The 22,706-nt window shown below is 42.1% G+C and overlaps 1 protein-coding gene across 3 annotated transcripts in view; it reads right to left on the reverse strand.

Annotated features, from left to right (window-relative positions):
• Positions 1-22,049, reverse strand: part of dpy19l3 (dpy-19 like C-mannosyltransferase 3) — an 89,065-nt gene extending 67,016 nt beyond the window's left edge. Inside the window, exons 1-3 of one of the 3 annotated variants that reach the window (XM_005447755.4) lie at positions 21,838-22,049; positions 21,132-21,258; positions 9,824-9,951 (exon numbers count right to left, since the gene is read on the reverse strand). In XM_005447755.4, the coding sequence (XP_005447812.1) occupies positions 9,824-9,951; positions 21,132-21,249 (246 nt within the window). In that variant the 5' untranslated portion in view covers positions 21,250-21,258; positions 21,838-22,049. Of the gene's footprint in view, positions 1-951; positions 1,916-9,823; positions 9,952-21,131; positions 21,259-21,837 lie in introns of those variants that run through there. The other 2 variants (XM_025908210.1, XM_025908207.1) reach the window with 2 other exon arrangements.
• Between the last annotated feature and the right edge of the window lie 657 nt (positions 22,050-22,706).

The raw sequence follows: 22,706 nt of genomic DNA on the forward strand, positions 1-22,706 counted from the left end.
TTGCAGGAAGATGGATGGTATGTACATCCTGTGTTTAAATGAAAGCTAACAGACTGTATGAGAAGGTTCATGATGGAGTGGCAGCCAGTCGAGAGAGCAAGCCTCCCAGGATTCATCCATACACTGAATGGATGCAGAGCATTTCCACAAATACATGTGGATTAATGGAAAGGAAGATAGACATATATATATATAGAAATTGTGTTGTTGCCACTGGAGGCAACAACACAAACTTAATGTTGACAAATAGACACCTTAATAAAAACTAAGAAGCAGTTATTAAAAGAAAAAAAATCTCCCCTACACATGAAGAGAAAAATTAGCTATAGAGGTCCAACATTTTTGTACCAGGGTCTAAAGGAGCCAGACCTTCTGTGAAGTCAGACGTTTTAACGTTTGAGTCGCCAGAGGCTGACTCGCGTTTGGAGACGACCTCTAGTGGCCATTCCAGGAACTGCGCCGATTTGGCTGAACTTTATATCCTTGGAGTTGCATCTTGGTTTAAGAGATATTTTTTGGTACTTAAGATCATTTCTAACATTTCTGAATTATGCAGCACATTTCCAACTGAGCAGGTGAAACACTTTATTTCTAACTTCAGAAAAGAAAAAAACAACAGACATAATAAAATAAATGCCACTTCAACTATAAAAGAGTTTGTTCATTTTGTAGATAATAACTGCATCAGATGCCTGTTGCTGGATCTCTGTACCGTGATCTCACTGTTATTGGGGCCACTCTGTAACGACCTAACAACACAGAAGGGGCGGGAGCTCTGACTGTGGTTGGAGATTGGACAACGGTGTGGTGTGATGGTTTTCATTTGCACCGTGGTGCAGACTGAACCCGCCCCCTGAGGCGGTCACATCGAAGCAGAGCTCGTTTGTAATGTGTTTGGTTTATTAACCGCTCAAATTGAAACACTTTCCATAAACACGTAATAACTCCTACCGTGAGCTGCGAGAACCACAGCAGATTCTCATGTAAGCCGTTCACACACCAGGCCTGAGTCAGTGCCAGCAGCACAGCCACTAACAGCCCTGCTGCCATGGAAACACACTGTTGCCAAGGCCGCCGGGGTGAAACGCCTGAACCGGAATGGGAACGGGAACCGGATCGCCCAAGCAAAGAAACCCCTCCTTTTCCCCCCTCCTGCGTTCCCGACATAGCGTTATGGTTACATCTGCCTTCAGACGGCGCATCTTGTGAAAGGCCATGTTTCGGCTTCACCCTCTTACGGAGCTCCATTGCATGGGAACGCAGAGATTATCAATAAATTCTTGGATCCTTTGATGAGCTGAATCCAGGTAGATAAACAGGACGCTCCCGGGTTAAGGTACAGAACTGATCCAAATCCATTACGGAAATAAATGTAAATGTGGTGTGTTTTTCTCTTCTTGAAGTCAATCCAAATAAATTCGCTTTTTAATCGCTTCAAGTTCCCTGCCAAAGGAAATATGCAAAAGCTTCCTCTGAGGGATGAGCAGCTACTTTCCTTCCCAATCCTCCTTTTGAGTTTTGCCCAAGGCAAAACAAGCCTTGGCTTTCCACCAAGAACTCTGATGAGATGGCTAATCCTCAATTTAAATTAAGGTCAAAGAGAATAAGCCTAGTTAACAAGTTCACACATTGCTCATTACGCTGGAAGCCAGTACACTTCTCAGAAGGCACCGATCCTCTTCTCTCTGTGTGTCTGTGTTACCATTTCCTCCTTATGGGTCTTTGAATAACTCCCATCTCTGTTATGTGATGCACGAAAAATCCAAGCGAGGGTCCATCCAGCATTTCCTCTGCTCTATGTCTGCCAAAGCCTAAATACGAAGTGGCCTCTGCCTCCATCAAACGCAGCCGGCAACTTCAGAACAAAAAGCAATCTTTCTCAGCAAAAGCAAACAGAAAGACTAAGCCCTGCGAACAACAGGACAGGCTGTGGATAACTGGAGCAGCCAGAGGGAGGAGGGAAAAGCGAGTTGACTACTGGTGACCCCTCGTCTATAAAAGCACACGTGCTTACAGGAAAAGAATAAGAAGAATAAGTGGGGGTGGGGAAACACGTTGGAACATCATTCGGAAAATGCAGGGAACAGTTGTCGGAAGGTTTGTGGATCTGTGCGCGCGTCTGAAATAAACTCTGCGAGGCGCTGCGGCCGGCACGGACGTGACCTCACACCTGATGAATTCAAGAGGCCAGATTAAGCCAGCTGTCTCGCTACATAAGAGGACTAGAGATAATAAGCACTGTAAGGGTATGAGCGTGAAAGAGAGAGAGAAAAAAAATCCTCCAGACCCTTTCACCTCAGGCTAACTCTGATAATACATTCCCTCAACAGCACGCTGGGTGAGGAAACCACATACGAGATTATTAAAACCAGTCCCCTTTCTGTGAAGCTTCTCCACAGGCCGCCTGTGCTCCAATACTATCAGTCACGTAGGGTCAGGTCGGGTCAGGCAGCAGCACTGATCAGGCGGGACTCCCAAATCCACAAATTACTTTCCAGCTCTTTCCAGCCTACTTGACCTGAAGACACTGAAGACAATGTGTGTGTGTGTGTGTGTGTGTGTGTGTGTGTGTGTGTGTGTGAGTAAATGGGAGAATAAAAGTGAGCGAGATTGGGGGGGGATCTCTGAAGGCAGGAAATTACATCCATCCATCCAGACTGCCCAGAGAGCAACAGGAAGCAGTTCAGGGTAAGGCCAAGAACCTAAACCATGCAAGGTGCACAAAACACAATTTTCTGTGCCTTGGAAACATTTTTTGGATAATGCAGCATGTTCTTCTGTCCACACAGCTAAGTTTGAAAATTTGAATTTGAAAGTCGTTTCCCTCTGTTTGAGTCTCCACACAAACTGAGCTGGTAGTTTTTTGGATTCAACAAAACCAATAGTAATGATTAAAAAGAACCAAACGTACGCTGACCCTCTGATGGATCTTTGTTTTCATTTCTTTGCCGTAATCTTTAAATGTGGCAGATTTCTTTTAGCAGCAATACCTGCAGCGTGCAGGGGGCACAGTGAGTGTTTAGTCCACTTCACTTAAATGAAAGCCTTAGTTTCTAATTATTTTTCTGATAGAAGCAAAAATAAATCTACTAAATTTACTGGTATACATTAACATTAAAAGACCAACCCTGCTGCATAACATGCAGGGCAATAGTGAGAAGACTACATGACTCCATGAATATACATGTGACAGTATACGCAGATATACAAAACACAATCAACAAAGAGCCATGTGATGCATAACGCCATAAGGTCATAGACTACCATCACCACCTGCAGTCCGAGACAGGTGAGTCTGAGTCTGTCAGACTTTGTCGGTAGGCTGATCAGGTCGATGTTGTGACAGAGGAACAGACTATGGGAGGGACTGAGCGAGGACACTACTAAATTTCATTCCCTGAGACAGATTAAAAAATTTAAACAAATCAAAAAAATATATCTGAACAAGTCACCCAAATAAAAATCTCTGGAGATGAAAAGTAAAGCCAAAGCAAAAGTTTAAAAAACAAACAAACAAACAAACAAAAAAAACTGCAGTTCCCCCGATGGCCACCTGAGGTTGGCTCCTACAGTGAGTCCATCCTCACACAGTCTCATTTTAAAATATCCAACTTTAGAGCATATCTGCAGCATGGGACCAAAACAGTTTTGGACATAGTTGATAGCTTCCTATTTTATAACACCTCTGAATGGGGTGATTTTCAACTGGACAAGGTAGTTAGGGGCGTGGCCACATTGATTTATAGGTGTCCCAACACAGGAAGCTGTAACTGATCAGCGTTGACTAGGCCTCATCCACTAATTCTAGTCATTGAACCGGAACTCTTCACTGTGTTTCAGCTATTGGTATTTTTTAGCAAGTTTCCCGATATGTTTTTGATAAGATTCTAGTATTTTATTTATCAGCTAATTTATCCTTTAACTAATTCGCCAGTATGTGTGTCTACACATTCCATCAGTTTAAGAATGTAGCCTGCTGACAGCCCTAAACACCATAAACTGATACATCCATCCATATTAGCAAATTAGCTGTTCTCAGGAGCTCAGTGAATTCCAGGGTGGAACCGTGATAGGCCACCTGTGCAACAAGTCCAGGTATGAAATTCCTGGCCACTAAATGCTCCACAATCAACTGTTAGTGCCACGAAGGCAACGTAAACTCACAGAGCAGGGTCAGGGGATGCTGAGGCGCATAGTGCGCAGAGGTCACCAAATTTCTGCACAGTTAGTCGCTGCAGACCTCCAAACGCCATGTGGCTCAAGAGCAGTGCATAGAGAGCTTCATGGCTAAACACCTGCATGCATCAGCAAGCACAATGCAAAGCATCAGGCGCAGTGGTGCAGAGCTGGTAACGCAGCAAAGGGTGGTCCAACATCACATGAACCCCTATGGAGTAAGAATGGGATGTCAGTCAGCCTGATATATACGTGTGAAGACAGATGAGCGAATAATTTTGGTAATATAGTGTATAAAGTACACCCATTATCTTTATCGCATGTCTGTGGCGACTCTGTGTCTGCGTCTTCTGCGATTCTTTGTTAAAGGTAATTACAGGCCTTTTCTTTCTCTAGAAATGTATGCATCATCTCAGCTCGTCTGCCTGACATCCAACTCTTTCACAGCAGTAATAAGCTAATCATGCTTCACTTCACCCTATTAGATCTATAGGAGCTATTACTGTAGCTTAACGTAAGCTACATCTGGGCACCAGTTTAGAGTGCAGGTGACCACATGCCGCAGGGCTAAATGCAGCAGCGCAGGTTCAACTCCAACCCAAGGGCCTTTGCTGTTTGTCTTGCCTCACACTCTCTCCCCATTTTTTCTATCTCATGTTCAATTTATTGCATAATAAAGGCCAAAAAGCTCACCATCTTCTCTATCATCTATTGATACTTTGTAGGTGCTACTTTCTCTGAGTGATTGCTGTATAACATTTTAAGCTATATCTATAATTTTATCAGATGTCAGTTATAAAATCTGCATCCCTCGGACTGAGTTAGTTAAAAAAGGCATTCACACCTGTGTGTCCAGTCTGGACAGATCTGTTAATTATGGCCGTTCATTTTAGAGAACTAAGGACAAAACTTTTACTTTTTCTTCCTTCTCTCCTTTCAGCAATCAAACCTGGATTTGAAGTCTCAAAATAACATGTCAAACATAATCTCTGTGTAGGCTTTTGAGACGATCGAATCATTACTTTATGTCCATCAGGTGTCTGATAAAAGAGATGAATAAATGTAAATAAAAACAATAGAATGATTAGTTTGAACGGACCGGAGGCCCACGTTAGAGTCAGTGCTCTGGCCTTTTTAAAATTATTAACAGAGCTGTGAACACAGCCTGAGGGCAACTTTATACAAAAAAAGAGATGAAAAGTGTTTATACCTGCGAGTCAAAAGCCAGCAGTCCTATTGAATGGAGATATTTAATATCACACATCATCATAAATACGAGGCCAACAGAATATCATTGATGGTGTCCTCCCAAAAAAAAGGGGGAAAAAAGCCTTAGTTGTTCAAAGTTTGCTGCAGAGAGATGTGTAGAGAATGAAGAGCAGAGCTTGAAAGAAAATATCCAGGTAGGTTTTCACCTCCACACAAGCTAGAGATGATTGTGAATGTTAGACTGTTGGTTTCAAAAAGTTAGAGAAACTGTTGGACATCAACAGCAGAGACTGCTTTTGCATTTTCATGTTCCCAGACAGTCTCCCTAAAAAACACTGAATGTTTTAATGCTGAGCCACAGCCACGTTTTTAATGTAACCGAGCAGATTCGGTCTGCTCTGTGCGAACACAGACTCAGGCACGGGCTTTGATTGCATTAACAGAAGGAAACCGTTCACATATGCATGCAGTGTGCGATGATGTCAGCCAGGAGCCCACTTATTTGTGGGAACATTTCAGGGAGATGTTCTCCAGGCCTGTAAAGTGACCTGCATTTATTATGAATGAACACATCTGTCTGCTCCCCTTCACACACACATAAACAGAAAAAAAAGCCAGCACGGGACCGCAAACTGTGTCCATACGGATTCCGGTCAATTAACTCAAAGTGCCGCTTTGCGTCCCTGTGACAGAATCTCACAAATTACCGTGAGCACGGCGGCGCTATACGCGGGCAAGATGCATTTCACATTTGCATGAGAAACAGAAGAAGCACCTGGCTGGCCATGCAGGCAACCAACAGAGGAAGTAAACTGATGCTTTGTTTGAGTCACAGTCTCGTCTGTTCTACACAAAGAGATAAGTCGTCCTGTGATTGGGATAGAGCGTCAGAACCAGACGCGTCTCTGGTGTCAGGTTTTGATTCATTAGTCCCTGTGGGCAGCTCCCACTCTTAGGAGATTTACAGAAAACTAAACTGTGTTTTATCTTCAGCCTTCTCTTAATACCTTCCATATGCGCATAACAGTCCGCTTTCATGCAAACCAACGTGCAACTTTAGTCAAAGGAAGGCAATAAATTCATGAAATAGACATTTATCTCCAATTTGTTTTCATGGGTAAGTATAAATTATGGGTAAGTATTTCTAACAGTGTTTCAAAAGTCCACATTACTCTTTGCATTTCTGGCTTTAATGCTTAGTTGAATAAAGTGCATTTGGAAATTTTTGTAGTTTACAAGTAGCATCATGACAGAGTTTAATGTGAGAACCTTTATTATTGTCAGTATTACACTGAGGGGACTCTGAACACTTAAACTGAAGTCCTTCGGACACAAACAGCTGGAGGCACCGTGGACAATTACTGGTTTCCATTATACATCCTTGAAGTCCACCTGAGAGGCACATGTGTACTTGATACAGTGCTTAACAAATTTATTAGACCACCACCCAATGTAAGGTCTGTGCCACAGCTGCCCTAAATTACCAGTATCAGTAACTGGGTCATTCCATCTCAAAACAACATAAATCTCCAACTGTTATGGTCCAAAGACTGGACATTTATAATGACTGCTGTGAAATTTTGGCTTCATGTATCAAATAATTTATAAGATATATTTTTTTTAAAAAAGGTTGACGACCCACTTTCAGGTCTTCAACGTCTGGCAATGTATCAACATGAACATCTCAAAAACTTTAAATAAAAAAGCCGCAAGCCATCAAAATCTATCAGGATCTGTAATCAGGATTTTGGGGACAGACACATAAAAACTCCTGCCCTCTGGGAGGCGCTACAGGAGCCTCCGGACTAAGACCACCAGGTACCGGAACAGCTTCTTCCCCACAGCTGTCAGACTCCTGAACTCTGCCTCCTGACATCTGACCCACGTTAAACTCATGGACTGAACATACACACACCCACAACCACTAGCACTTTACCACTACTGTATAGTTCTGTGTAGATAATCATTCTGTACATACGATAATTTTTAATCCCACAACTGTTTATAACTTGCATAGTTCACATTCTGTATAACTGTATATCTCAGATTTCTGTATAGTTTTTATTTCATATTTATATCCTGTTCATAGCCTGTACATAGCTTGTACTCACTACAGCCTGTACATACTTATAGAATATTCATAACATACTTCACACTGTGTACATTATAACATACCATAATAGACCCATTTCTGTAATATACTTACACATCTCTATTATTGCTAATATATATTGTAATATATCTATATCACGACTGAAGCACTTTCTGGATGGATGCAAACTGCATTTCGTTGCCCTGTACCTGTGACATGTGCAATGACAATAAAGTTGAATTCTAATTCTAATTCTAAAAAAAAGGCCGCCCCTCCTTGAGCTTGGTTCTGTCTCAGGTTTCTTCCTGTTAAAAGGGAGTTTTTCCTTCCCACTTTCACCAAGTGATGTTCATAGGGGGTTGTCTGAATGTTCTCCAGTATTGAGTCTCTGTTTTATTGTAGGGTCTTTAACTTGAAGTATAATGGTCCTTGAGGGGACTGTTGTTGTCCTCTCAAGGTCCTGAATCTGATGGTGAAATTTAGAGCACTACTACAGCGAGCTCGCCCTGTGATCGCTTAATCAATTCATTCTTGTCCAGATGCCAGATTTGCAGAGTGTTCAACATATTTTACCTTCATTTTTTTTTCCTCTGCTACATCAAAAATGTATAATTACATACATAATGGCCTCGTTAATGTCACCAATTTCTGCAATAATAGAAATTCCTTCAAGTATCCTGTAGCTAACCACAAGCAGATGCTAAAGTTTCACCACATTCTACAATGTAGGATCATCTTTTTCTCTTTGCTATTTTCCAGTGATGAACACTCAAAAGTTACTTGGAAACAATGAGCTTGTTAGAAGAAACAATGTCTCAGATTGTGGTTTTGACTTACGTAGCTGCGCATCTGGTAGTTCAACTTTCCATCCCTCCCTGTGATAAACAACTTCAGAGCAACTTTCACGCAAAATATTAACCTATAGTGTTTTAACTTCATATGTAGATTACAAAACCACAAAACACCAAAACAAACCACTCAGAAGCAAATAATGTTCTTACGTCAGTTGCTGTACGAAAACAAATGATTCATACTGCATCACTTAATGATGCAAAGACAATTTATGGCAACAGCACTGATTCACACTTTGCCCCAGTTTTAGTACTAATGCAGACATCTTTTCTGCCATGTCACCCAGTTTGAAATCTGCTATGTATATCTCAGCCCGAACCAGAGTGCTGCTAACGCTCTAAAGAGGGGCAATTATAAATGACATCACATTTGGCAGAGCACAATGTTCTGTTGCTGTACAACAATGAACAAACCCTGAAAGGCCTGAAACAACTGTGATGATTCAGGATCTCATGTGGTTCACATAACAGCCCTGAAAATTCATCCCATGAAGAGCGTGGAAAACCAATCATCCCATTTTAGGATGAAGTGTTTATGACGTGTTTGAAGGCCATTTTAGGAAGAAAACTGGACGAGGGGATGTCCCTGGCACTGATGTCGAAGCTACGTTAGATAAGCGCAAAACGCATGTGGAAATTTTCAGCTTAACGATCACACCGTGTGACACTTTTCCATCAGTTAATATCCACATCTGTGATGTGGTTAATGAATCGTGCACATGGATGTCAAATCCTCAGATAACTTTGTTAGACAAGTGCCAAATACATCAATCCAGGCGGCTGTACTGCTTTTTAACAAGAGCTTTATAAAACTTAAACAGCGCCACATATTTCCAACTTTTCCAGCTCCCCCTGACACAAATTCACTGGGAGTACTTTAAGATAAGCTGTCACTAAGACATAGAGCCACCGAGAGGCTAATTCTTATTGAGACATCTATGATTCCCAGTCTCTAAAAAAAGTTTGGACATTGTATAAAACATATATGAAAACATAAAGAGGTGATCTGCAAAGCCTTTAAATTCCCACGCTCAACTTGAATCTGATTCCAGCAGCACATTTCAAAGAAGCCGTGTTTACCACAGGGTTGCATCACCTCTTATTTTTAAAACTCTCGGTAAGTGTCTGGGAACTCAGACCAGTGGCTGAAAGTGAACTTCTTTTCCTGTAGTTGCTAATAAACAGTATAAAAGATGGATGTAGTTTCCAGATATGCCATGCAACAAGGTCTAAAGCTGTATTTTTTTTTTCGATGACCAGCAGGGGGCGACAATTGTGGCTGTAAAAAACAAATCTATGACACAACGTCCCTCAGACCCCTCCTGCTGGGACCTCAGTAAACATTTCCCTGATTACTTTCTGCATAATGCATAAAACAGGAAGTCTATTCTGTAAATCACAGTCATTCTTTAGAAAGGATTTGCTCTTTCATTAAATGCTTGATTCTTCTTTGCCCTTCCACAGTGTCGGGTCTGTAACCATAAACAGTTTTTACCTTTATGTTGGAAAACCACAGGTCGTTCTCATGTAGCGTCGCCACGTAGATGCAGCAAAGCAGGCCAAGACCAACAGAGACAGACCAACCAACTGATGTCCAGATTATAGCTCCCCATGACCAATCACCTGCAAGAATATTAACATGTTAGTTTTCACTGTAGGGTGAAATTTAACGTGAAACAGTAACACTTTGAAATTACTGATGACTGGATTTCATTTAGCTGTTTAAGCTTCAGGGTCATGGTGCTGTGCATGTTGGCAGATTCAGCTGGAACACAAACTACTGCGTACAACATACTCAGAGAGTGTACACCTGCTCCAAACACTTCACAGGGAAAGGTGAGGTTCAGTAAAATATGTCGAAAACAGCACACATTTTCAGACAGTCTCTTCTGAAAGGCACTTGTGGCGTTCTATTCGGACACCTGCGTGAAAAGTGACAAAAATGCCTGAGTCGAGTATGGGGAAAAAAGAAGCTTTAGCCCCTTTGCCACCTCTGCACAGCTGGCCAACCACTGTGTGAAGTGAGTGTGAATGCTAGATTGTTGGTTTCACTGAGTTATAGAAACAGCTCTCACTAATGTGACTTCAGAAAGGTGTTAAAGGTGTGCAGGGAGTGGGTTTCCTGTTTGACCCTCCAACATGCCCTTCATGACTGCAGCTTACTGGGAAACCTGACTAGAACAGAGCTACTTCTAGTCTTTTAAAGGTTTTAATAACACCCACTGTGACGAGTGAAAATCATGTGCTGTGTGTTCTTGTTTTTGAACAACATTGTAAATATTTTGAATTGTCATAAAAGTGCACATTGTGATGCACGTAAGTGCGACACCTGCTAGTTTTCATTCAGTGGACACTTGTGAAATGAAGGTTACAAATATAATATGACACCAGAGTCAATCATTTAAATGTTGAAATGAAGAAAAAAGCTTATCAAGCTTCAGTCTCCTCTAGGGATGAGACACAAAAAAACATGACTGTGCATGCATAAATACAACAAAGGTGTATGGTTGTAGGCTTGAACCAGCAGAGTGATTTATGAAGACCTCAATAAAAATCACACTGAGCAGACCTGCAGTGGGTCAAAGTCGAGGCCAGATATTGACCACCATCTCCCAGGAGATGGCTCTGACCCAAAAAAAAAAACCCTGCAGCAAAATGCTTGGTTTCCAGCCAGTCTCCGCCCCCTTCTAATAGCCCATCACCACCTAAGCTGCACAGGTGCTGGTACTCAATCAAGAACTTGCATTCGAGAACTGGCCCACATGAGAAGCTAAAATTTTGGGTGGCTTCAAAGTGTCCTTGAGCAAGACACTGAACCTCAAATTGCCTGCACTGATGTGTGAGTGTGTGTGAGACAGGTAACAAATAAATCACAAAGTGCTGTGTGAATGTGCACTGTGGGCTACGTGTGAGCAGAAGAGTGATCCAACTATAGGCCCATGGCATTCCGGTGTTGTTTACGTGCAAATTTGATGGCCGCAGCTGCAAATAATGGTTTCGGCGTTTTTCATTTGACACAAAAGCATTGCACACATAACAATGTCTCTTCTTTGAATGCAGAAATGTACAAAAGGTGTAAGATATCAGGCTTTAACCAGCAGAGCAATTTATGAACACATCAATAAAGCCACACTGAGAACACCTGTAGCAGGTTAAAGTCAGGGTCAGATACTGAACACTTTCCCTGGAGCTCGAGCTGGCTTTGGCTCAAAAACCCCACAGCAGGTGCTTGGTTTTTAGCCAGTCACAACCCGATGTGACTTTCTACCCAGTGCAATGCCAGTGCCCAATCTGGAAATACTTCTACTCATTTCCACCACAAAAAAAAGTTTAAAAAATGCCTGGATTCCACTGACGCAGTGCCAGCACTGCTGGAAAGCCAGTTCTGCTTTGGTGTCTTGAGAATCAGCTTTAAAGTCAACAGATTTGAGAACCAAACACTACGTGGTGAAAATTAGGGATACTTCATGTGGGAACAAAATAACAGCAGACTGCAAATCAAAACCACTGACAAATCCTCAACTACTTTGGTAGAGATAAAAAGCCTGGTGTAGCTGCCGTCAAAGGCAACTCTCGCATTTAAGTTCATTTTATTGGATTTAATGTTGAAACAATTAGTAGTTGAAATATTAAGAAATAATAAATAAATAGTAATTCATGTTTGTTGATTGGATTTATATGTTTAAATGTGTTATTTGTGCTAACTGTGCAATTAGATAGGAACCTTTTCTATAGTTCCATCTGTTGTTGCTAAGAGGGCATTTTTGTTGGCTGACACACTCAGCAAGCTAATTAAGAGACGAGCCACGAGGTTTGCACGTCTACAGAAAGTTGTAAAAGAGTGCCTTTTTGGACCTCCCCACGACGTAAAGATGAAAGTTTTATTCCCTTTGAGTGAGGCCAATGAGGTAATTGTTTTATTTTGATTATTATCGTTGTGTGTAAATACGCTAATGTTGCATGATATTTCAGTGCAATTACCGCAGTGTGAAGTGTAATGTGTATTTTATTGATCCTTTTGTTGGAATGTTTCGTCATATATAATGCTTAAGGACTTTATTAAGAATATTCATTTAAGTTTGTATTTCCTTTTAGTTCTGACGGCATTGTATCGGCTGTGATCATTAAGGCACGGAATCCTGTCTGAAAAATGTCAGTTAAACGCAAAGAACAAGTTGAGCTTTATTAAGACTCGAGGGGAGTAACAGTCAGAACTCAGCCTGCTTTGTGCAGGAGGAGAGAGAAGGAGAAAGAGGTCTGCCGCAGCGGAGCCGAGTGGGAGCGGAGCTGAGCCGACAGCGCGCTGGGTCACGTGGTTAAGCTCGCGTCTCTCTCAAGCATCAAAAACACCCAAACACACACACAGACATCCCATAAGGCAACCAGAGTCCAGTGGTGCAGCTTGTTTAAGCTACAAATAAGTAACACGTTTATACAAGTTAAATGTGGAGAGTAGATTTCCTTAGCTCATCTTAAAGGGACTCTGTCAAGCAATGAAAGGGGAAGTGTGGTGGTTTTGGAGTAAAAGTTTAAGTTCATGTTATTAGTTGTTTATGCTAAGTAACTGTAATTAAGGTACGTTTAAGTTGATTATAAGGGTTTTTTGCTTATTTTTAAGACTGTATTAGATATTTAAAGGTCACATTTTAGTATTTTGTTTGACATTGAAGGTTATTTTCTGTTTAACTACAAGTGAAGAACAATTTATTATTTTGGTTTAAGTGATGGTGACATATATTTAAGTTGACTCTTTAAAGTAAAGCAATTTAAGTTCATACGTGCTTCATAAGGTGACTATTCACGTATTTAAGTTGACCTAGGTGACTTGAGTGTAGTATAACACCTTTGACTGTCTGTGACATGGAGCAAGAAGGCTGTGACACTGAAGCTGTGGAGCAGCAAGAAGCTTTTGAAGAGCAAGAAAATTTGCAAGAACCATCCACAAGTAAAGCTACTAAAGAAGGAAGTTTGAGGAAAAGTCAAAGAGTTAAGAAGTTCACTGAAAGGGGCCAAGCACTACATGATGAAAAGGTGAACAAGCTTCAAGCTTGCTTTAAAGTCAGTTATGAAAGGTGGAAAGTTGTTGCAAAACAAGGCAAAAAGGCACTTGAAGAACCTGTTAGTGCAAACCTTAAAGAGCTTATTGACCGAGTTGAACATACCTCGGCAGAAGTGAAACAAGTTTATGATGAACTGCGCAATCATGAAACTCCTGATGCAGACACTCGCCGCAGAGTGGACACCTGTGACGCGGTTTCTCAGAAGATGATAAGGCTAGCTCAAAAAAAATTAGCAGCAGAAGAAGATGAAGAACTTTCTGAGAGATTAGTTCACTGGAGTGATATAGGATCAGCATTTAATTCTGCAACCTCTCAAAGATCCAAGAGTTCAAATAGCAGGCAATCAAGATGCTCAAGTAAGTTGTCTGTAAAGAGGCAAGAAGCAGCTGCAGAGCTTGCGGCTACTGAAGCAACTCTGAAGATTATGGAGGAAATGGAAAGTGAAAGAAAGGCACTTGAAATCCTTGAAGCAGAGAATGCTGAGAAACAGAAGGCCTTAGAGCAAAAGCGAAGAGAGCTTGAAAGGCTAGAAACAGTAAAGAGAATGAATGCTGCTAAAGCACGTCTGAAAGTGTATAATGAAGAAGGAAACTCAGATGAAGAAATATCAGACCTTCTGCACGAAAGGAGTAAACGGAGAAATGTCACATCTAAACCAATGAATCAGTTTGCACATTCGCAACTTAATGCAAATGCAGAGCCGTTTGATATGCCACAAGCCACGTCAAGGTCACAACCAAGAGAAAGCAAACAGGAAGATAGTACCACAACATTGGCCCAAGCTCTAGCTGAGTCCATTCACACAAGTCGCCTACCAGTACCAGAACCTACAGTCTTCAACGGAGATCCTCTCAAATACAAGGATTGGAAATTGTCGTTTCAAATGCTGATAGACAGAAAGAACATCCCAGTGAATGAAAAGATTTACTATCTTCGCAAGTATGTTGGAGGACTGGCGAGAAAGGCTGTTGAGAGTTATTTTCTGTTGGGAACAGAGCTTGCTTATTACTCAGCATGGAACACTTTGGAGGAAAGATACGGAAGTTCATTTGTAATCGCCAAGGCTTTCAGAGATAAGTTGACATCATGGCCAAGGATTGGTAACAAGGATAGCGTTGAACTTCGAGAATTTTCAGATTTTCTTAGAGGATGTGAAGCGGCCATGCTTCAGGTTAAAGGTCTTGAAGTTTTGAATGACTGCAATGAGAATCAGAGAATGCTAAGCAAGCTACCTGATTGGTTGTCAGCAAGGTGGAATCGACAGGTCATTGAAATTGAAGAGCAAGATGGTTCTTTCCCAACATTTAGCCACTTTGTTGACTTCATTGCGAGAGAGGCCAAGATTGTGTGCAATCCAGTAACATCGCTTCATGCACTCAAAGCAGGTGACTCAGAGAAAACAAAATCATCCAAGACAAGAAGTGTTGGAGCAAAGGTGCTAGTGAGTGCTGCAGAGGAGACATCCAACACAAAAAAATGTGTGTTTTGTGAAAACTCAAATCATAGCATTCACACATGTAGGAAGTTTATGGACAAGGTCTTGAGTAAAAGAGTCAAGTTTGTGCAAACCAAGGGACTGTGCTTTGGATGTCTAGGCTTTGGACACCAATCAAAGAAATGTGAAAAGAGAAAGATGTGTGACACATGTAAAGGGAAACACCCGACATGTTTGCATGAAGAACGAGACAAATCCTCAAGGAAAAGGAAAGAAAAAGAAAGTGACAAGGAACCACAAATGAAAGAGATGGAAGACAATAAAGAGAGTAGAGAAACCAAACCCAAGGAAGCACCAAGTGAAGCAATATCAAACCGTGTGATTCAAAGTGACAGAAGTAATCTCACATCTACAATCATTCCAGTTTGGTTATCCACAACAAGCAATCCTGAACATGAGATTCTTCTCTATGCTCTTCTTGATAGCCAAAGTGACACGACATTCGTCTTGAAAGAAAAGGCAGATGCTCTGGATGCAGAGAAGAAATGTGTGCAGTTAAAGCTCTCGACAATGTCTTCTAAAGATACTTTAGTACCAAGTCAAAGGTTGTCTGGATTACAGGTCAGAGGTTTCTATTCTTCAAGGAGAATTCCTCTTCCTGTGACATACACAAGAGAGTTTATTCCTGTGAATTTGAGTCATATTCCCACACCAAGGACAGCAAGAGCGTGGCCACACTTAGAGCACCTGGCTGAAGAAATTGCTCTACTGATTGAATGTGAAGTAGGCCTGCTCATTGGTTACAATTGCTCACAAGTGTTGGTACCCAGAGAAGTTGTGGCAGGAAAAGATAATGAACCTTTTGCCCAAAGAACAGACCTTGGCTGGACAATAGTTGGAGGAACTAATCCATGTGTTGACTATGGGGATGCCATAGGATGTAGCCACAAAATCATTGTCAAGGAAGTGACACCCAATCAGTCAGCTGAGCAGTTGGTCAAAGAAGTGCAATATATCTGTTGCACACAAGTCAAAGAGGTGGTCAGATCCGCAGATGTAATTAAAGTGCTCGAGTTCGACTTCAATGAAAGAAAGGTGGAAGATTCACACTTCTCACAAGAAGATTTAAGGTTCATCTCCATAATGGAAGAAGGAGTGAAGATGAAAGCAGATGGACACTGTGAGTTACCTTTGCCATTTAAAGAAGACAGACCAAGTCTGGCAAACAACCGGAGCTGTGCAGAACACAGACTCAAATATTTGAAGAGAAGATTTGAGAAGGACAACCAATACCACAAAGACTACACAGAGTTCATGAGAGAGACTATAGAGCGTGGTGATGCAGAAAGAGTTCCCTCTGTAGACCTGGACAAAAGCCCTGCCTGGTACATTCTACACCATGGAGTGTATCATCCACAAAAGCCTGGCAAAATAAGAGTGGTGTTTGATTGTTCAGCGAAGTACGAAGGAGCGTCCTTGAACGACTACCTGCTTACAGAGCCAGAGTTAACCAACTCTCTGGTGGGGGTCCTGTGTCGATTTTGGAAAGGTCCAGTTGCAGTGATGTGCGACATTGAGCGCATGTTTCATCAATTCAGAGTCAGAGAAGAAGATCAAGATTACTTTCGCTTCTTGTGGTGGGACAATGGAGATTTCAACTCTACTCCATCTGTCTATCGCATGCGCGTACACCTGTTTGGAGCTGCTTCTTTCCCTGCCTGTGCGAACTTTGGTCTCAAGTATATTGCTGCACAAAGTCAAGGCAAGTTCAGTGAAGCTACCATAAGGTTCATTGAGCGAAATTTTTATGTGGATGATGGTCTTATCAGTTTCCACTCAGAAGAAGAGGCAATTCGTTAGGTAAAGGAAGCAAAGGAACTTTGCAGCACAGGAGGCTTGCGACTTCACAAGTTCGTTTCAAACAGTAAGCAAGTGCTTAATTCGCTGCCGGAAGAAGATTGTGCAGAAACAGTAAGAAAAGACTTGTCACTGGGCGAGCAAAAAATTGAAAGAGCCCTAGGTGACAAATGGTGCATCGACTCGGATCATTTCCAGTTTCAAGTAGTTGTGAACGAGCAGCCACTTTCCAGAAGAGGAGCGTTGTCCACGGTAGCCTCTTACGATCCACTTGGCTTTGTGGCACCTTTTGTTCTACTTGGGAAGCAGATACTACAGCAGATGTGTCGTGAGAAAGCAGATTGGGACGAACCACTCACAAGCAGAGATGGGCAGTAACGCGTTACTTGTAACGCGTTACTGTAATCCGATTACTTTTTTCAAGTAACGAGTAATGTAAGGGATTACCATTGCAAAAACGGTAATTAGATTACCGTTACTTTCCCGTAGGAACGCTGCGTTACTGCGTTACTAAAACCGTGAGTTTTTTGCGAGAATGTCTCATGATAGTGACGTAAGCGAGTGCGACGTTCGTGACAACAGCTGTGTGCAGATCAACAATGGATAATATATCAAGTACGGGAGAGAGTATGAGCGTGCAGCGTTTAAAGCGTGGAAGTACTGACCTTATTTTGAGTTTGATTCCATAAAAAGTGACAAAAACATTAGCGTCCGTTGTGCGTGGGAAGAAAACTTCTTTTTACAGCGAAAAAAAACCCCCTTAACTTCCAAGCAAGCGCCGAGTGCACTACGACTGTAATGGGAAATTCACAGAGAAACTCGCGGAGTCTTCAACTGACCGCTGCCACACCTGCACCAGGGTAAACCTCCGCCTACCCCGGTCCTGTTTTACAGGTGAAAATAGAGCAACTAGCCTTTGACTTTATTTATTTTCTGCTGTGTTTTACTTGCATCTATTTGAAAGAGTGAGTGTAAACATAAAAAAATATTTTATTTTATGTGCTGGAATGTGCAGCAAATAGGTTTAAATGTTAAACAAATTTCTTCCAGTCAGAGAATGTTGCATATAATTTAATTTTTGCTTGATGCATAAAGTTAAAAGATTAAAACTAATAAAACAAGTTTTAAAAAGAGACGTTTCCATTTGATTACATTTTGTATGATGGATTATGCAGAAAAAGTAGAATTGGGCTGAAAGATCTATCGCTTTATCACCTATTCAGGTTGTAAATTGTGTTTTTAAAAAGTAACTAAGTAATTAATTACTTTTGAAAATAAGTAATCAGTAAAGTAATGGGATTACTTTTGGGGGGAAGTAATCAGTAATTATTTACCGATTACTTTTTTCAAGTAACTTGACCAACACTGCTCACAAGCGATCTGAAGTCACGGTGGGAGTCCTGGTTGTTGGATCTAAAAAATCTAGCAGATGTCAAAATTGAGATTTTCAAACAGTTCAGAAGTACGAGCTTCACCATTTCTCAGATGCAAGTGTTTCAGGGTATGGTGTTCGTACGTACCTGAGAGCTGTCAGTGACGCAGGACAAGTCCACTGCTCTCTTGTCTTTGCCAAGTCCAGAGTAGCACCCACGAAGGTTACTACGGTGCCAAGATTGGAGCTGTCTGCAGCAGTTGTAGCAGTGCGGATTAGTGACATGCTCAAAGCAGAGTTGGAGCTAGAAGATGCTCATGAATTCTTCTGGACAGATTCTCAAGTTGTCTTGGGATATATCAACAACGATGCAAGACGTTTCCATGTTTTCGTTGCAAATCGCATTCAGCGTATTAAGGAAAGCACTCAACCGATGCAATGGAAGTTTGTGGCATCAGATCTCAATCCAGCTGACCATGCGTCGCGCGGACTGAAGGCCAAAGACCTCATTACCTCCAACTGGTTTAGCGGTCCAAGTTTTCTTTGGCAAGAGAAACTTCCCCACGAAGAAGTCAAGGTGGGAAAACCTAATGCAGAGGATCCAGAAGTGCGCAAAGCTGGTGTACTCCATACAACTACGGAAACAGATTCTTTGGCAGAACGTTTTCTGAAATTCTCCAGTTGGTCAAGGTTGGTCAAAGCTATGGCAAGACTTCTCAGATTTGTGAAAGAGTTTAAGGGCTTGGAAAGGAGAAGCAATAAAGCCACTAACCTTGAAGATAGGAAAGAAGCCGAGCTTAAAATCATATCCATTGTACAAAGATCAGTCTTCTGCAAGGAAATCAAAGCACTTCAAACGCGGAAGGATCTACCCAAGGACAGAACAAATAGACTCTATCGACTCGATCCCTTCCTGGATGAGAAGGGTGTTCTTAGAGTGGGAGGTAGATTAGAGTGTTCTACATTGCAGCCACACGTCAAGCACCCAGTCATCTTACCAAAGACTTGCCATATCGCAAAGTTACTGATTGATCACTATCATCAGCGGGTGAAACATCAAGGACGGGGCATGACGATAAATGAGCTGAGATCGAATGGAATATGGATACTAGGACGCAGTCAAGCAGTATCATCCTTTATCCACAACTGTATTAAGTGCAGGAAATTCAGACGTCGAGCAGAAGAGCAAAAGATGGCAAACCTACCAAGTGAAAGAATGGAGACAACTCCTCCCTTCACGTATTGTGGGATGGATTGTTTCGGCCCGTTCTACATTAAAGAAGGAAGAAAAGAACTGAAGCGTTACGGGCTTCTGTTTACCTGTCTATGCTCTCGTGCGGTGCACATAGAGCTACTCGATGATATATCAACCGACGCTTTTCTAAACTCACTGGGTTCTTTCATCGTTTTGCGTGGGAATGTACGTCAGTTGCAATCAGATCAAGGCACCAATTTTGTTGGAGCCAGACGTGAGTTTCTGGAAGCAGTAAAGGAAATGGATCAGGAAAGTCTGAAACAGCTAGGCTGCGAGTTTGTGATGAATCCTCCCTCTGCCAGTCATATGGGTGGAGCCTGGGAAAGACAAATTCATACGATCCGAAGTGTATTGACAACCATTCTGGATCAGTCATCCAGATCATTGGACAGTTCATCTCTAAGAACCTATCTTTATGAAGTGATGGCGATAGTTAACAGCAGACCATCTACTCAACGATCCTACTGGACCTCAGCCACTTACACCTAATCTTCTGTTGACCATGAAGTCGTCAGTAATACTGCCACCACCAGGAGACTTTGTAAAGGAAGATTTGTATCTTCGCAAAAGATGGCGTAGAGTCCAGTACTTGGCCAATGAATTTTGGCACAGATGGAAGAAAGAGTATTTACTGAGCCTACAACAAAGACAAAAGTGGCACAAAACAAACAGAAATGCAAAGGTCAATGACATAGTGCTCGTACAAGATGACCAAGCATCAAGAAACGACTGGAAGTTGGCCAAAGTTGTCGCCATACACCCGAGTGAAGATGGATGTATATGCAAAGTACAACTGTTAATGAGTGACTCATTGTTAGATGACCATGGAAAGAAACTGAGTAAACCAGTTCTACTTGACAGACCTATACACAAGACTGTGACACTATTAGAAGCAGATTAGTTTACATTTCATAAGTTCATGGGTGAAAATCACAAGTGATTTGGTGGGAGTGTAGCTGCCGTCAAAGGCAACTCTCGCATTTAAGTTCATTTTATTGGATTTAATGTTGAAACAATTAGTAGTTGAAATATTAAGAAATAATAAATAAATAGTAATTCATGTTTGTTGATTAGATTTATATGTTTAAATGTGTTATTTGTGCTAACTGTGCAATTAGATAGGAACCTTTTCTATAGTTCCATCTGTTGTTGCTAAGAGGGCATTTTTGTTGGCTGACACACTCAGCAAGCTAATTAAGAGACGAGCCACGAGGTTTGCATGTCTACAGAAAGTTGTAAAAGAGTGCCTTTTTGGACCTCCCCACGACGTAAAGATGAAAGTTTTATTCCCTTTGAGTGAGGCCAATGAGGTAATTGTTTTATTTTGTTTATTATCGTTGTATGTAAATACGCTAATGTTGCATGATATTTCAGTGCAATTACCGCAGTGTGAAGTGTAATGTGTATTTTATTGATCCTTTTGTTGGAATGTTTCGTCATATATAATGCTTAAGGACTTTATTAAGAATATTCATTTAAGTTTGTATTTCCTTTTAGTCCTGACGGCATTGTATCGGCTGTGGTTGGACATCATTACATGTTAAGGCACGTCGAAGAATCCTCCTGTCCGAAATAAATGTCAGTTTAAACGCAAAGAACAAGTTGAGCTTCATTAAGACTCGAGGGGAGTAACACCTGGTACTGCTGCCAAAAAGCTGGCACCAGAACAGCACCAAGAACTTCACCAGTGATTTGGTGACCAAGTAATGATCGGCTCAAACCTGCTGAAATGTGTGGTAGAACTGGCACCTGCAACGTGTTGGTGGGAAACATCTATCTGTGGCTCACAAAGCCTGAGATGGGAGAGCGGGGTGTCTCACTCACCATGCAGGATCTTCTCCGGATGGTGTTCAGAGCAACAGTTGTGCTGCTGGGACTGAAGCTCTGCAGCGGGAGAGGGCTCCTTCCCCTTGCTGCCCTTCCTCTGACGCAGGGTTGTCATGTTGAAATGCTGCCAGCAGAGCGCACACACAGGGGGAGGGGGGTCTGATTATCCACACTGATACACATGTACACACAGGCAAAGAGCAAACATGTGCCCCAACATTACTGCGCTCTGAGCCAAAGCAAACAGGACTTTCATTCAGTTCAACACCGATGGATGGATGGATGGATGGGGGGTGGACAGGCCTGCTTACAGCATTTCCTGGTGACGCCAGATTAACGTGCAAAAAAAAAAAAAAAAAAATCAGATCAACCTATCGACAACAGATTATCAGAAAGCTCTATTCATTCTACCGTTTTTAAACCGGACCAAATGTCGCGCCAAACATAACCGCAGATGCGCTCCAGCAGAGGATCATGAGGGATGTGGGGCGAACAGGGAGCCACATAACACGGTAAAGTAGATGAGGCGGGTTTGAACCGCCACTGGGAAGCACAGACACGCAACTACAGCCTCGTTATGGTGAATGTGCGTTTCACAACACAGAGGCGCGCTCCCGCGGTGGGCGCAGGACTTTGTTTCTGCCTTGACATCAACAAAAGACGAAAACGAGTCGAGCCAACGGAACATTTAGCGAAGCCTCACCCTCCTCCACAGCAGCGGCTGGCAGGATGCTCCGACAGCTCTCTCTCCCCCTCTCTCTTTCTCTACGTCTCTCTACCTCCCTCGCTCTTTCATTTTTCTCTCATTCTTTTTTTTCGCCTGCTGTTAAAATTCAGCGGTCAGCCTCGTACCGCACGGGGTTTAACGGAGGGGACAGCACCGGAACACGAGAGGTCCCGCCTTCAAAATAAAAGCGTGAGGTGAGGGGGGGAAAGGTAGGCGTTTCGGAGATTAAATAAATAACTAGAAAGGGAAAATTTCAGAAGAAATTTTATGTGTGCCTATGCCGCTGGTAATCAGTGTAGTTTGCCATTCATACAGCTACAGAGAGCAAAACTCAGCAGAGCAGCCATTCTCCACCATGAATTATGATAAAAACAAACACCGCTCGCGCCTCACAGATGACAGCTTACAGTTTTGGGTAAAGATGAAGTGACTTTGTACAGCCCCGATTTGCAGACGCTGTGCACACAGGTTCATGAGCAGAAGTCCCATTGTACCACGGCAGACCCCGACAATGTTTGCATGAACACGCTTTGAAGCATTATGTTATGGACCACTTTTCACACATGGTTGGTGTACCCACACAGGCAGCTGTAGCTTTTCAACTCATAGCCCAACACACACCCAAAAACAGCCAAGAGAGCACAGACTTTACACCCGTGGGTCCACCTCCCCTGCAGCGGCACTGCAGACCACGCCCCGACACACACATCAAACACATAAAATAAATATATATGCACTTTTGCATTCACTTTTTGTTTTTTGTTATTTTTACACAGTGTTCTGAATGATGAACAATGGTCTACAGCCAACCTTGTGTATTATTATACAAACTTTGGTTGTAAGAT

The sequence above is a fragment of the Oreochromis niloticus genome, linkage group LG1, assembly GCF_001858045.2.
Source record: "Oreochromis niloticus isolate F11D_XX linkage group LG1, O_niloticus_UMD_NMBU, whole genome shotgun sequence".
Lineage (NCBI taxonomy): Eukaryota > Metazoa > Chordata > Actinopteri > Cichliformes > Cichlidae > Oreochromis > Oreochromis niloticus.